The 13,662-nt window shown below is 43.0% G+C and overlaps 1 protein-coding gene across 9 annotated transcripts in view; it reads left to right on the forward strand.

The window, feature by feature from the left end:
• The window catches only part of Ehmt1 (euchromatic histone lysine methyltransferase 1), a 172,912-nt gene that overhangs the window by 108,318 nt on the left and 50,932 nt on the right, over nt 1-13,662 (forward strand). For 7 of the 9 annotated variants that reach the window (XM_052725925.1, XM_052725929.1, XM_052725927.1 and 4 more), the window contains 3 exons: nt 4,095-4,240; nt 11,504-11,647; nt 12,549-12,775. In XM_052725925.1, coding sequence (XP_052581885.1) covers nt 4,095-4,240; nt 11,504-11,647; nt 12,549-12,775 — 517 coding nt within the window. The remainder of the gene's footprint in view (nt 1-4,094; nt 4,241-11,503; nt 11,648-12,548; nt 12,776-13,662) is intronic. The other 2 variants (XM_052725930.1, XM_052725932.1) reach the window with 1 other exon arrangement.

Genomic DNA, 13,662 nt, shown 5'->3' on the forward strand with positions numbered 1-13,662 from the left:
TTAGCTCTGGTTGGTTGTAGCTTGTCTTCTGGTCTCTTGCTTGGGTGTATTTGCAGTGGAGTATGGCCTCCAGTCACCAGGGCAGTAGTATCTGCCATTGTGCCTGAATCATTGTGGCTTGCTCTTACTTTCTGCTACCCTTTCTTTAAGTCACTTAAAAACCTTCTAGCAATGAAAACTAACTAATTAATGATATTTTAAACGCTTTATGAAATAGAATATTACGGAGAAATGTAAGACCCCAGAGCTGTTTACACTCTGTTCAGATTTTGAAATTGTAGAGTTATATTTTACCATAGGGATTTAATGTATTATTTTTTTGAAGGACAGATGCCTAGCTTTTTAAGATTTTGGAAGCTGTGATTTACTTTTCTAATTTAATAAACCATATCTTTTGCCTTTCACATGAATCTTGGGTTTGTCCAAAGAAGTGATTTTTTTTTTTTTAATTCTTCTCACGAGTAGAGCACAAACCTTTTTAAATCCCACAAAGCCCCATTGTAGGTAACCTGTGCCTCCCTTCTCAGTTAGAAGCATGTTTGAAGTATTCTCAACTTTCAGATTCGGAACGTTAGAAATTTAATTGTAATCAGGAAATAGTGTTTTATCAAATCAACCCTGGTACTGTATAGCAGAAACCTGTCAGTTGTAGGTGAGTGAACAGGATCTTGTGATGGCATTTAAGGGGCCCTTCTGTGTAAACATGTCCTGATCCGTCACTCATACAAGTAAAGGTCAAAATCGATAAATGCAACTATAAAGTCTTCAGAGTGGAAACACATCTAGAAGGGTAGTATCCAGGTTACAGGGGTGGGACAGTTTTTAGTGCTGTTCCCTTGGGTTCTGTGCTGTTTTGTAGATTGAACTACCTGTAATTGATCAGCACTGATTCATCAATCAGTGATTGGTTTGTGTACAACAAACATGCTTTTGACTTAGAGAATCAGTTCCTTGAAGACAAGCAGCATTGCCTACTTGTCTTCACTTTAAAGAATGGAATTGAGCGACCTGAAGGGAGGTAGTAGGAGTGCCGGTACTCAGACAAGTATGAAGATTTTAGGAATTTGCTGAGGCTGGTCAGTGGGTTCAGATGGCCAATCCAGTCTTGGTTCAAGAGGGTCTAAGCTTAAGCTAAGGACCCTAAGTGAATGTTTGTGCTTGTATTGCCTGTTCCCACTATCTTTGCTTGTAGGTGTGTGAAGGTAATAGACTAAGGATTTGAGCTTGGGTGAAGACAGGAGCTGAGGACACTGGCAGTATGGGTGATCAGGAGAGCCCAAGCTTAGAAGAGAGATTGTGTATGTTTACCGCTCTAGAGGTGGTGGGATGTGGGGAAATGGAGCAAATAAATGAGGCAGACTAAAGTCTCATGCAATAGCCAATTTTATTCAGAGCATCAGACAGTTTTTACTCTGAGGGTGAAGAGAAGTCACAAGAGTGTTGTGTACAATCACGAGGACAAGCCACTTGTAACAAACAAGTCCCATGCTCCATAGAGGTACATAAATAAATAAAAATAGCCAATTGTAATGAATAATCTGAAGTAAACTCACTCCTGTCTGCTACATCTAAGAGGGAACATGGAAGCACATTCCAAGAACAATCCCGTGTTTTTGAAGAAACTGAGATCGCAAGACTCTTGTTTTGGTTTCTTAGGGTTTCTCATAAGCACTCACACAACTCTTTTTGTTTGTTTGTTCGTTTGGTTTGGTTTTTTGAGACAGGGTTTGACTGAGTAGCCCTGGCTGTCCTGGAACTCACTGTGGACCAGGCTGTCCTCAAACTCATAGAAATCCACTTGTCTCTGCCTCCCGAGTGCTGGGATTAAAGGCATATGCCACCACCACCTTGCACAACCCTATTCTTGAACCGTGTTCTGACAGTGTGTATGCATGAAAGTCATGTCAGCCATTTGATGTCTGTAGTTCACTTCTAGAGATTGAAGCATACCCACATCTATGTAGACACATGTGTTCTGACAGTGCTGCCCAGGAATGGACTCTTTCCATCTCACCTCAGCCTGACCAGCTCCTTTGTATTTGTGTCTGTTCCCCTATTTACAAACCAAGTTGCTGAACAGGAACTCCTCAAAGGCCCATTTTATACTTTAGTGATTCTGCTTTGAGTTTTGCTGTAGACTTTCTGATCTTCAGGGATGTAGTTACTACAGGGAAGCCAGGTAGCTAGATTTATATGACTCTAACTCTTTTCCACAGAAGTTTGTGGCTCAAACTATCCCTTGTTTATTTTGTTTCTTAAATTGTCTTTGAGACAGGGTCTCATTTAGCTAACTAGCCTGGCCTTCACTTCACTATGTTGTCAGGTTGTCCTTAAACTTCTGTTCTTTCTGCCTCCATCTGTTGAGTGCTATGATTATAGGCATGTGCTCTCACACCTAGTATATTCAGTGCTGAGGATCGAACCCAGGACTTGGTGCATGCTAAGTAAACACTCTGACAACTGAGCTACATATCCATCATTTGTTAGCCTTCTGTGGGGACTAGATTAGCTAGGACCCATATCAGATTTTCAAGAGGCCAGAGGTGAACAATGAATGTCTTCTTGGAGTCAAGGTGGACCCCTGCATTCAGCATAGTATTGCTAGAGACCAAGTGAGGCACTGTGTGTGTATATGGAGAGTTTGAGGGATTTGGAGATCAGGCAACTCTAAACCAGAAGCAGTTCAGGGGTGGTTGAGGGATTTCAGGGAAGGCTTGTGTTGAGCAAACTGGAAGTCAGCCAGAAAAATAATTACATGGTTACAGTTATTTGTTCTTTTCTGTTGATAAGTCCCTTGATAATCACTTGGCTGGTTCTGAGTGGTTGAACTTAACTGTTTCATTTTTCTGTAATCCAGACATTCAGAAGAAATAGCTCAAAATTAGTTTTCATGAAATGAGCAAAGTCTCTACTGGCTTGGGGTGCTCAGAGTTCTTTGGGTTTGGTCTCAATGAGAGTTGCTTTAATAGTCTTTTTGTTTTATTTTAATTAATATTTGAGACAGGGTCTTACTGTGCAACATGACTGGCTTGGAACTTGATATGTAGTTCAGGTCTAGAATTCAAGGAGATCTTCCTGTCTTTGTCTCCCAAATGCTGGGATTAAAGGCCTGCACTACCTTGTCAGGCCCAAGTCTGTTTTTAAGTGTGAATAATAGTTAATTATTTTCACTAGTTGCAATACTGTTTCAAACTCAGTTCACCTTTCATCTCTGCTGTTTCACAAGAAAGAGGACATGGTCTGCTCCAGTGTCCTTTGGAAGAAGCAGTCCCTGAAGCTACTAGTCAGATCCCAGAATGCATTTTGCATGTTTTTTCTAAGAGTGGATGGGCTCAGCTTTGCAGTGTATAGGCTTTGCCTTTCCCTCATGGCTTTTGTTTTTACTGTAGTTGGCACTGTGTTATTTTGAACATTTTTTGGTTCTCTGTTTGTCTGTGTATCTGTCTGTCTGTCATGTGTGTAGGCATGTGGGCCATGGCATGTATGTGTGGAGGTTAAAGGACAACTTTTAGCTCTCAGTTCTTTTCTCTCACCATGTGGGTCCTGGGGATTGAACTTGGGTATTTAGCCTTGGCAACAAGCACTTTTAACTCTCCAAAGCCATCTCATGGGCCCCACTTTTCTTTTGTCCTTTTTCATGGATTATTATTATTATATGGATTCTTTGGTTGGTGAATATCTAGGTAACAATTAAGCCATCATTAAAACCTTCCAAATGGATTTCTTTTTGTGGGTGTAATTTAGAATCAAATGAGGAGAATAATGTCTCAGTATGTAGTAAATGCTTTTCTTGCTTGGAACCCGATTTAGGAATTGCTGATGAACATGCAACCTGGCCTACAGCATGGACCCAGTAAATATGAATTAATAAGTAGTTTCGGGGAATTTGGTAGCTTGTATGTTTGTGGATAAGATACAGTCTGCCACCTTACTTTACATGTAGGATGTTAGAAAGTGTGAACACTTTCCACTGAGCAGTGCTGATATGTAATTTCAAGTTCATAAAAGATCATTGTAAAGACTATAATTGATTGTTCTCTGGACAACCCTTTGTAGGTCAGGGTTGCTTGAGCTGATGTGTCTGTGTGACTTAGGGCTGACCAATGGTCCGGATGTGCTGGAGACGGATGGCCTCCAGGAAGTGCCTCTCTGCAGCTGCCGCATGGAAACCCCCAAGAGCCGCGAGATCAGCACCCTGGCCAACAACCAGTGCATGGCCACTGAGAGCGTGGATCACGAAGTAAGCATGTTCATTTTTCCTTAAAATGGCAACAAGAACTGTCATGCTTCAGAATCACAGCCTTTCCTGTTAGACTCTCGTTAGCAGTGTCAGATAACCAGGGAACCTACACAAACTTGTCAGAGTAGTGGAGCAGATCAATAAGATGTGCAGAGCTGATAAACTTGCTTTAAAACAAACAAACAAACAAACAAAAAACAAAAAAAAAAACCCACCACCAACAAAACAAGGATGATGGGGCTGGAGAGATGGCTCATTGGTAAACAACACATGCTGCTCTTGCAGAGGACCCAAGTTCCGTTCCCAGCATCTACATTGAGTGACTCACAACCTCCTGCAACTCCAGCCTCAGGGGATCCACTGGCCCTTTTCCAGTTTCTGTGTCATATTCATTTTTATATACCTACCCCCTTTAAAAATCCTTTTTAAAAAGGACAGTAGCATACAAACTGTGGTTGGATGAAAGTGGAATGATCATGCTTTTATAAAGGTTTTTAGCACCTTGCTATATTTACTGAGAGGTGAATAAAGTGAGGGTTGCTCTATGTGTTCTTGCCTGGGACAGACTCAGCCTCATATGCCTTAGCTCTGAGCTCTGAGTACTTGACCTCTTGCTGTGTCTGACATAGACCTGGGAGGATAGATGACCCCTTCACCCTCGTCCGTTTTGGATTAGAAAAAGACAAGCAGGCAATGTGCAAAGACAATGCTTTTTCTAAGAATTTCTCTATTTTTGGCAAGGTTTTTTTTTTCCCCCTGCAGCTTATCATGCTACTTGACTGCTAATGAACAAAGTAGGGGTAGGGGTAGGGGGTAGGGGATCAGCAGGCTTGTTGATGTTGCACTGTGAGAGGTTTGGAGTACTCTTACTGCATCTGTCCTTTGGGAGAAGGCCTGGGCCAGTACGTCATGCTTTGATTCTACTCTATTGCGAGCCTGTGACTGTCATTCTAGTAAGGTTTCTGGGCCATATGATCTTTGGAGCCTTTCTCACAAATTAAACAATTGAGTTTTAACTATTAGTTTTAGGATTGAAGTATCTGACATCAGCAGTAAAGCGCATGTTTCTAGTATGCAGGATATGGCCGTGAGATTTCACACTTGCCCCTGCAGTTTCTTCATGTTTCGTAAGTGAAGGCACAGAGGCTAGGTCACCTGTCCAGGCCCAGGAAAAGGTAGAACTAGAGATGGTTCCACAGGTCCACCCTGAGCTGCCCACATTACTAGACTTGGGCAGTTAATGGGAGGGCCTAGTGTGTCTCCATATGGTGGTGGGTCAGCTGTTTGTGGGCTGATACTACCGGGGACTTGCCCAGCTGTTCTTGTTCCTACAGCTAGTGAAACTGGCCAGTGTTGTGAGTCTTGCTTTTCTAGAAGCTCTAATTTCTACTGTGCTCTGGTCCAGGAACCACGCTGTGAAAACCATTGGTTCTCTTATTCTGTTGACATGGTATTAGGGAAGATAACAGTGAAATCTTATCTCAATTTCAGAGTATATAAGGTCCATATATCTGTGCCCCAGAATTGCTGGCTTCTTAACATGTTTCTTTTCTCATTGGACTAAGCAGAATTCACTTGTTTCCAGCCTTTTGATATGTTTGTATTCAGAGATTTTTAAAAGTTTTATTTATTTACTTTATGTGTTTGGGTATTTTGCCTGTGTACTACCACGTGTGGGTTTCTGGTGCTTACAGACACCAGAAGTCAGTACCAGAGCCCCTGAAACTGAATTTACAGATGGTTGTGAACGTGGGTGCTGAGAATTGAACCTTGGGCCTCTGGGAGAGCAGCTATTGCTCTTTTTTTGTTTTTTCGAGACAGGGTTTCTCTGTGTAACAGCTCCGGCTGTTTTGGAACTTCCTTTGCAGACCAGGGTGGCCTCAAACTTACAGAGATCTGCCAACCTCTGCCTCCTGAGTGCCGAGATTACAGGCATGTGCCACCACTGCCCGGCACAGCCATTGCTCTTATCTGCTTAGCCATCTTGCCAGCCCCTGTATTAGAAAATCTTGAATGTTTTTTTCTGCCACCTTTCTTCCAGTTTCTTACGTTGTTTGTGTCATTTTCCTTAGTGTTTGTTGTTTGAAAACTAAATCTGAAGGTATGGGTAGATTTAAGGCCTAAGACCTATCTGATTTAACATTGGCAAAGAGAGCATGCTACAAGGCAAGTGTGGTAGGGTGTTTCTGTGGCAGCTTTCTGTTCTTTCTCATCAGGTTTTTGCTTGTGGGTTTGAACTCCTGATTGATTACTGTCTGTGTTCATTTCAAGTTTAATTTTATATTTCTTTTTTTTTTTTTCCTCCTTCTGCCATTAGTGGTTAGAATTCTTTGGCACAGAGGAGTGCTTCCTCATCTGCTGGAGTGATGTGGCGTCCCTGAAATATGTTTTACATTGGAAAGGCAGCATGCACAGCTACAGCTCCCTCTGCTCAGAGCAGAGCTTTTTGCTTTGGTTTCTAGACTGTGTGTTGGTTATGATTTGCTTCTTATTTTCTCCTTCCTGATTCCTACAGCATTTTTAGGAACTTATGTTTCTCTTTGTATGATATTTATTATAAATTGTTTTGTTATAAAATTAAACCTGAATCCCATAACCACACTATCAGGTGACCTCTGGTAGAACTGCCAAGTCTAAGAAACAGAGCAGCTTCTCAGGCTCCAGCTCCTTTGATTCAGAAGTCCCCCCCATTGTCTAGTTTCTTACTCTTAAGTTGCAGTTCGGCAGATCTCTTTGAATTTCTTGACAGAATTACAAAGGCCAGATCAGCCCAATTTCTTTGCAAGGCTATGGGAATGCTATGTCTAGTCTGAGCACAAGATTGATTTAGTAGCTGTTGGTGTCTGATGTTTACTTTAATCATGCATTGGAGGTTTCAAAATGATGCTATAGTTCTTCCATGTATTGTGCATTTTATTGGTTGAAATAATCTCATCTACTTCGTTACCTAGTTGTATGCCTCTCAGCGCAAAGTAGCACAGATGTGAGATTCTTATCCTGCCTGTGTCTAGCAGTCCTCAAGACACCAAATTGGTTCTCCCTCAGCTTCTGAGGTTAACTAGGTCTCCTTTTACAGTATTGTTATGAACTGTTGTATTTCAGTATTTGGTGGAGTTAATTCTTTGTATTATTATTAAAGCTCAAATAGCCTTACCCTTGGTTCTTGTCAAAAGACACTAAAGTTTTGTGAATTCTCTTTCTTAAGCTTCCACGCAGTAAACATTTGGAAGACTAAAACCACTGGCCTGAGGTCTGGTTATTTTCCGTGCTAGAGAGTTTTGCAAAGGTGAAGAAACCATGCAGAGTGCAAGCATACAACTTGACACTGGTGTGTGACAAACAGTGTTTGATAGTGGAGTCAGGACAGGCAGAGAATGAACCACTCAGTTCAGAGTGACTTCATCAAGCTGGATCAAACTTGTGGAGAGTCTGATGCCAGATGGTTTGTTGCCAGCACATTTAAACACAGTTTATTTGGAAAGTTTCCTGGTGTAATACAATTCCTGGTGCACCAGGAAGAAGAATTACGTTGAAACTCAACTCAGGGTACATGCCATTTCTTCCAAGAAGATGGCTTTTAGAGATAGACTAGCTGTACTAGCTTAAGGGCCTAGGGGAGGATCTGGCTTGGTGTTAGTCATACATACAGCATAGAGATCATTTGGGCTATTGGCCACTTCTGGTCCTGGTTGTGGGAGTTTGGGGGAGTCATTCTCTATACAGATAATGTAGGAGTCATTGAGACTATTAGGTATCTTCAGTGCTGGTTGTGGGCACTTGGGGGAGGCCTCTTGCTGTACAGGTAACATAAGCATTGTTAAGATTACTAGCCAATGTCCAATTCTGGTTGTAGGAGTTTAATATGGCCTGGCCCAACAGATAATGCCGATCACCAGGCTATCAATCACCTCCAATTCCTAGCCTTCTAGAAAAACAAGTTATACGTCCTTCCCTGTGAAAGAACAATTTTGGGTGCTTAATATTCCTGTTTTTCCTGAAGATCAGTAGGTGTGCGGACCTTTGTGCTCCCAACAGGTCAAGATTCTGTATTTTATCAGATCTTAAATACCATGCAAGCAATCCCTAAGAGCCACCATGCGGTTTGGCTGGGTCTGCTTTTCTGAGGCCAGAATCAGAAAGGGATAACTTTATCTTTTCTTTTTTCTGTCTCTTTCAGATGCTGGCTAGAAGTGAAATACGCTTTTTCTGATGCTTTGGGCTTCCTTACTCTTGCTCTAAAGCCTCTTCCCTCCATGTAGCTGCTTGTCTGCCATGTGTCTGACCTCCATGCCAGCTTAAATGGCATAGCTTTATTTCTCTTTTTCCCTCCAGGTGGACAGCGTCTGAGATTTATAGCTTGCTTACCCTTTTTCCCCCCTTCTCTTTTAAACTAATAAAATTGTCCTTGAGTTTAAAAAGAAAAGTACAACTACAAAGAATGCCATGTGTTGAACTAGTTATGGTAGCACACACCTGTAGTTTGATGTAATATCAGAAAATAATAATCCACAATTAACAAACTTGACCATGGAAATAGCTGAGACTCTACCACCTTTTATTAAATGAGGTGTTAAAGAATTTTGTAGCAATAGAGAACAATGCCATTCATTAAAACTCCCGTTTGAAAGTTTTTTAGCATTAAAATATGTTTTCTATATTGATTCAAAAGGCTTATTGCTATATTAAGATAAGTTGGGGGCCAGTGTGATGGCTTGGTGGGTAAAGGCACTTGTTGCCCAAGCCTAACAACTTGAGTTCAATACCTGGAAAAAGATGGAAGGAGAAAACTAACCCAGCAGAGTTGTTCTCTGACTTCTACAGGCACACTATGGTATCCCTCTCCCCTCCTTCTTCCTGTTCCCCCTCCATCCTCCTACCCACCTCAAGCTCTGGGTTTTGGGGTATTATTACCATTCTTGTTGGGTATGTGGATTGTTTTGAAGTTATGCTAAATATACATGAGCAATACACCTTGCACTTTTAATGAATAAAACATTGATTTTATAAATACTCTTCTGGAAAGGTTAAAGTGGATCGCTCAGATAAGAATGTTAGGAATTTTAAAAAGTAAACACAGGCTTATAGGAGGTTTCATTGTACTTCAGTCTCCATTTTTGTGTTTGTTTTTTTTTGTGGGGGGGGGGGGGGGGGGGGGGGGCGGGGGGCAGGATTTATCTGTGTAACAGCTCTGGCTGTCCTGGAACTTACTTTGTACACCAGTCTGGCCTAGAACTCAGAGATTCGCCTGCCTCTGCCTCGCAATTAAAGGTGCTGGGATTAAAGGTGTGTGTCACCACACCAGGCTACTTCAGCTTCCATTCTTAAAGTTTTCCTTAATAGAATGTTTAATAAAATAGCGGCACTCTGAAGCTAAAAGGACTTCTTTTGAAGAGATTGGGTCTCTGCCTTGCCTGTGCTTGCACCAACCTCTTTCCCTCATGGAGTGGGCTCCAGCTTTGCGGTCTCCTCTGCTTCTGGCCTTCATTCTGGCCTCCAGGCACGTGGGCTGGGTCGGTTCTGTTTTGCCCTTGTCAGTCCCTGTTGGTTTGCTTTTGACCCTGTAAGGAAACAGGTGGCTCTCTTCTTCTGTTTTGGCTCTTCCTGCTCTCTTCCTCATCAGTGAGTTGTGCTCATTAACTCTTTCTCTTCTTTCTCAACCCCAAGAAAGTCTCATTTCTATTCCTTTGAAGTACTCCTTCCCAAAGATCACCTGCCTTGTGCTGTGCTTTTGATCAGCGTTTTCCTAGCTAGCCCCGGACTCTTTTCCATTCCCATTGCAGCAGCTGAACAAAATCTCCTTTATCATTCTATGATCATATAAAGAATTCATGCTCTTTATAAAACTGTTGAAATACTAAATGCACAAAACCTCTCATTCCAAAATTAGTTATGAGATGCTTTTGGTATCTTTTTGTATATCTTTCCAGACTTAACCTGTGTCTATACCATCTCATTTTCTTTTTTAAATAACTTACCTCTTCTCCCCTAGTCGCTATTGATAAAGGACTTGTGTCCACCCATCTTGACCAAGATTCCTAGAGTATCTCTTGGTGGTAGAGCTGGTGTCAGGATGTCTATTTCAAGATACACATGTCCTAGCTTTCCCCATTCTGAATTTTATATCTTATATATAGGGAAATGTTCAGTCTGCCTTTGAAAGGAACCTCTTTGATTCTGACACAGTCTTGCTAACCATCAGCAAAGCGTGTGTTGGTCTGTCAGGTCCTGTTTCTTGTTTCTACTGCTGGTGCTTCACTGCTGTATCCTTTGGGGTCTACTTGGGCAGACTTAGTCACATTTTCAGAGGGAGTCTTAGGAAAAGATGTATTTGGGAGCTTTTTGATTTGTATTTCAGATTGCTTGTTGTTTAGGAACTTTGCAGAACTCAGGCCTAAATATGTTTTGTAGATCCTATGGCTACTGAACTATATTTACAATCCAGTAGAATAATTATACTGCACCAACAGTGCAGAGAATGGAGGAGGCTATGTCCTATTTCTTTGATTACCAGCATATATGAACAGGTATTGTTTGTTGGGGGGACATCTGTAGTAGTTCTTTTGTGAATCACCACTCATCTTTTTCTCCTTTGGGGCTATTTTTTGTTTTCTTATTGGCTGTCAGAAGCTTCACATAGTGAACCAGTACTCTTCTGTGTGTAGCAGACAGCCACCTCTTTTTGGCACACAGGAGCGTCTCACAGGGAAGCTTCTGTTTGTAGTCCCACGGTTGTCCTGGAGTCTGGGCCTTCTCTGTGCTTGTGTCCCTCAGGCAGATCCAGGAGGCGTTGTTGCTGTGTTGCTTGCATCTCAGCTTTGATTCCATGAGTAGGGCACTCCTGCTGGGTCACTTGGGGCTCATTGTACTGTGACTCACTGGTCACTTGTAATGGCCTTGATCTTCTTACCTAGAGTATGGTCATTGTCTAGCTCTCTTCTCATCCTGATGTCTTCTTTGATTTATGCCCAAGCTGAGCCCTTGATTATCTGATCACCTGACCCTCTGAATGAGGTTTTCTGCTGTCATCATCCCTGGGCTGCTCAGCAGTCACTTCCTTTTTCAGGTGGTTGGGATTGGCAGTTGTATGACAGGTACTTCATACTGCTAATGAATCTAGGCTTGCCTCTGAAGGCTCACGACTCCTTCAGTCACCTCATGTCTACTGAGAACTTCCCATGTGTCTGGTGCTTTCCATTGTCCGGTGTGTGGGAAAGCTGTTCCGTCACAGCTCTGTCACTGACCCCTGGTCTTGTCTGCTTGCAGTTGGGCCGGTGTACAAACAGCGTGGTCAAGTATGAGCTGATGCGCCCATCCAACAAAGCACCACTCTTGGTGCTGTGTGAAGACCATCGGGGTCGCATGGTGAAGCACCAGTGCTGTCCTGGCTGCGGCTACTTCTGCACTGCGGTAAGAGCCCAGCCCGCCTGCCGGGCTTCAAGAGTCCTCTGCAGAGACTCATTCCAGAATCACATCCCATATAGGGCCTATTCGATAAGCTGTTCACCACAGTTCTTGAGCTTTCTTATTGTAGACAAATGACCTGGTGCCCCCACCTCCCCTTGTTTTTTGTTCTATGTGTGGATTTCTGTCTTGAGTACAGAGGAGGGCATGTCTCCTCCCTCTGCTGCATTATCTATGATTTATCGGTTGTCACTGGGATCTTGTCTTTGATGACTCTGTTCATGAGCTAAATCTGCATCCACCAGACCCATAGGGCAGGCTCCTTCTTAAAATGCCTCTGAGGGTATCTTCACTTACCTGCACCTTCAGATGTCCTGCTGCCCCTCTGTGATGTAGGACAGGAGCTTCTGCTCTGAGGGCTTACCTTTGAATTCTGTATCTTGTTTCCTTCTTAGACATCCCTTTTTATGCTTCTGCTGAGAAATAGAGTACTTCTGAATTCCATTGTGTCTGCTCTCTGCAGGAGCAGCTGTGCTAACTAGTGCTGTAATTGGTGCTTATTGAAATGGTCACCTTTGGTGTTCTGACTCTGTCTACCCATCATACCTTGTGGGCCTTCTAAAACAAGCCTTATAGACACAGCACTCTGGCTTGTTTAGAGTGGCTGGACTGTTGTGAGGCCCCAGCTAGCTATGTCACTGGGGGTTGGAGGTGAGTAGTGGTGGCAGTGAGGTGACCGTTGGTGGCCTCTGTTCATTTGGAGAGCTTTTGGCTTCTCTCCTGTTGGTCACCAGGCCCTAACTGGGTTTTTACTTGCTTGTATACTCTGAGTGGTTCAGTAGAGCCTCATGTAGTTTTTTGAATGTTATTCTCAGTTTTTAAATGATTTTCACCTTTCTTTCTTCAGGGTAACTTTATGGAATGTCAGCCTGAGAGCAGCATCTCTCATCGTTTCCACAAGGACTGTGCCTCTCGAGTCAACAATGCCAGCTACTGTCCCCATTGTGGGGAAGAGACTTCCAAGGCCAAAGAGGTGACCATAGCGAAAGCAGACACGACTTCCACAGTGACCCTGGCCTCTGGACAGGAGAAGAGCGTGGTTTCTGAGGGCAGGGCTGACACGACCACGGGCAGGTACTCAGCAAGTTAGCTGTGGCCGGGTTTTCCACGTAGTGCTCCTGAAGCTATGTCCTCTGAGGTATCAGTGTCCGCTCCCTTATCTGGAAGTCTCAGCGAACTTTGTCGTTTATTGTGGTTTCTGATCTCTGAGAAGTGCTGGTGTTCATTTAGTACCATTTGTCCAAGAGTCTTTTTCATTGTGGCTTGATAAAATCATCTGTGTTGAATCAGTTTTTATTCCTGCTTTTGACTGGTGCAGCCTTTGTGGTTTTGTCATTATTAATGCAGTCCTCACGCCCTGAAGTGTTCTATGAGCTGCTGTAGACTTGCCACACTGCTTGGCACAGGGTTGAAGGCCTTTGCTGAATATAAGATAAAGGGATGTGTTCCCACAGACATTGAATTGCTTTCCTCAAAGGACCCAGTAGAGATTAGCTGATGATCTTGAGAGTTGTAGGGGGATAAGACAGATGGCTGCAGGCTCTCCTTCCGGCCATTCCCTGATGGGAAGGAATGGTGAAGAGATCCTTTCCACGCAGTGACAGAGCCATCTAGTTGCTCAGCAAAAAGAGGAGAAAATAGTTTTGTAAACACGACAGCAGTAGGAGAGAAAAAAAAAAACCAACCCTAAAACTTCATTTGAGGTTGTTTAAAGGCTTCAGATTGTGTATGTATACAGCTAAACACAGGATTGGGAAGGTCTTCGTGCTTTCCTCTTAACTGGTAAAATTGCCTTCTCAAGTCACAGTTCTAGAAGGCGTCCCTCCTTAAACTGGGGAAGGCAGTAGAGGGGATATAGCCTGAAGCTTGTCTATTATTAAAATCAGGTCTGAGGGAGTGGGTGGAGATCCTTGGAGTGTTGTGCTGATTTCTGAGTGTCTCATTTATTGAGGGAATGGGGT

The sequence above is a fragment of the Peromyscus californicus genome, unplaced genomic scaffold (assembly GCF_007827085.1).
Source record: "Peromyscus californicus insignis strain IS unplaced genomic scaffold, ASM782708v3 Scaffold_7__1_contigs__length_154581171, whole genome shotgun sequence".
Classification (NCBI taxonomy): Eukaryota; Metazoa; Chordata; class Mammalia; order Rodentia; family Cricetidae; genus Peromyscus; species Peromyscus californicus.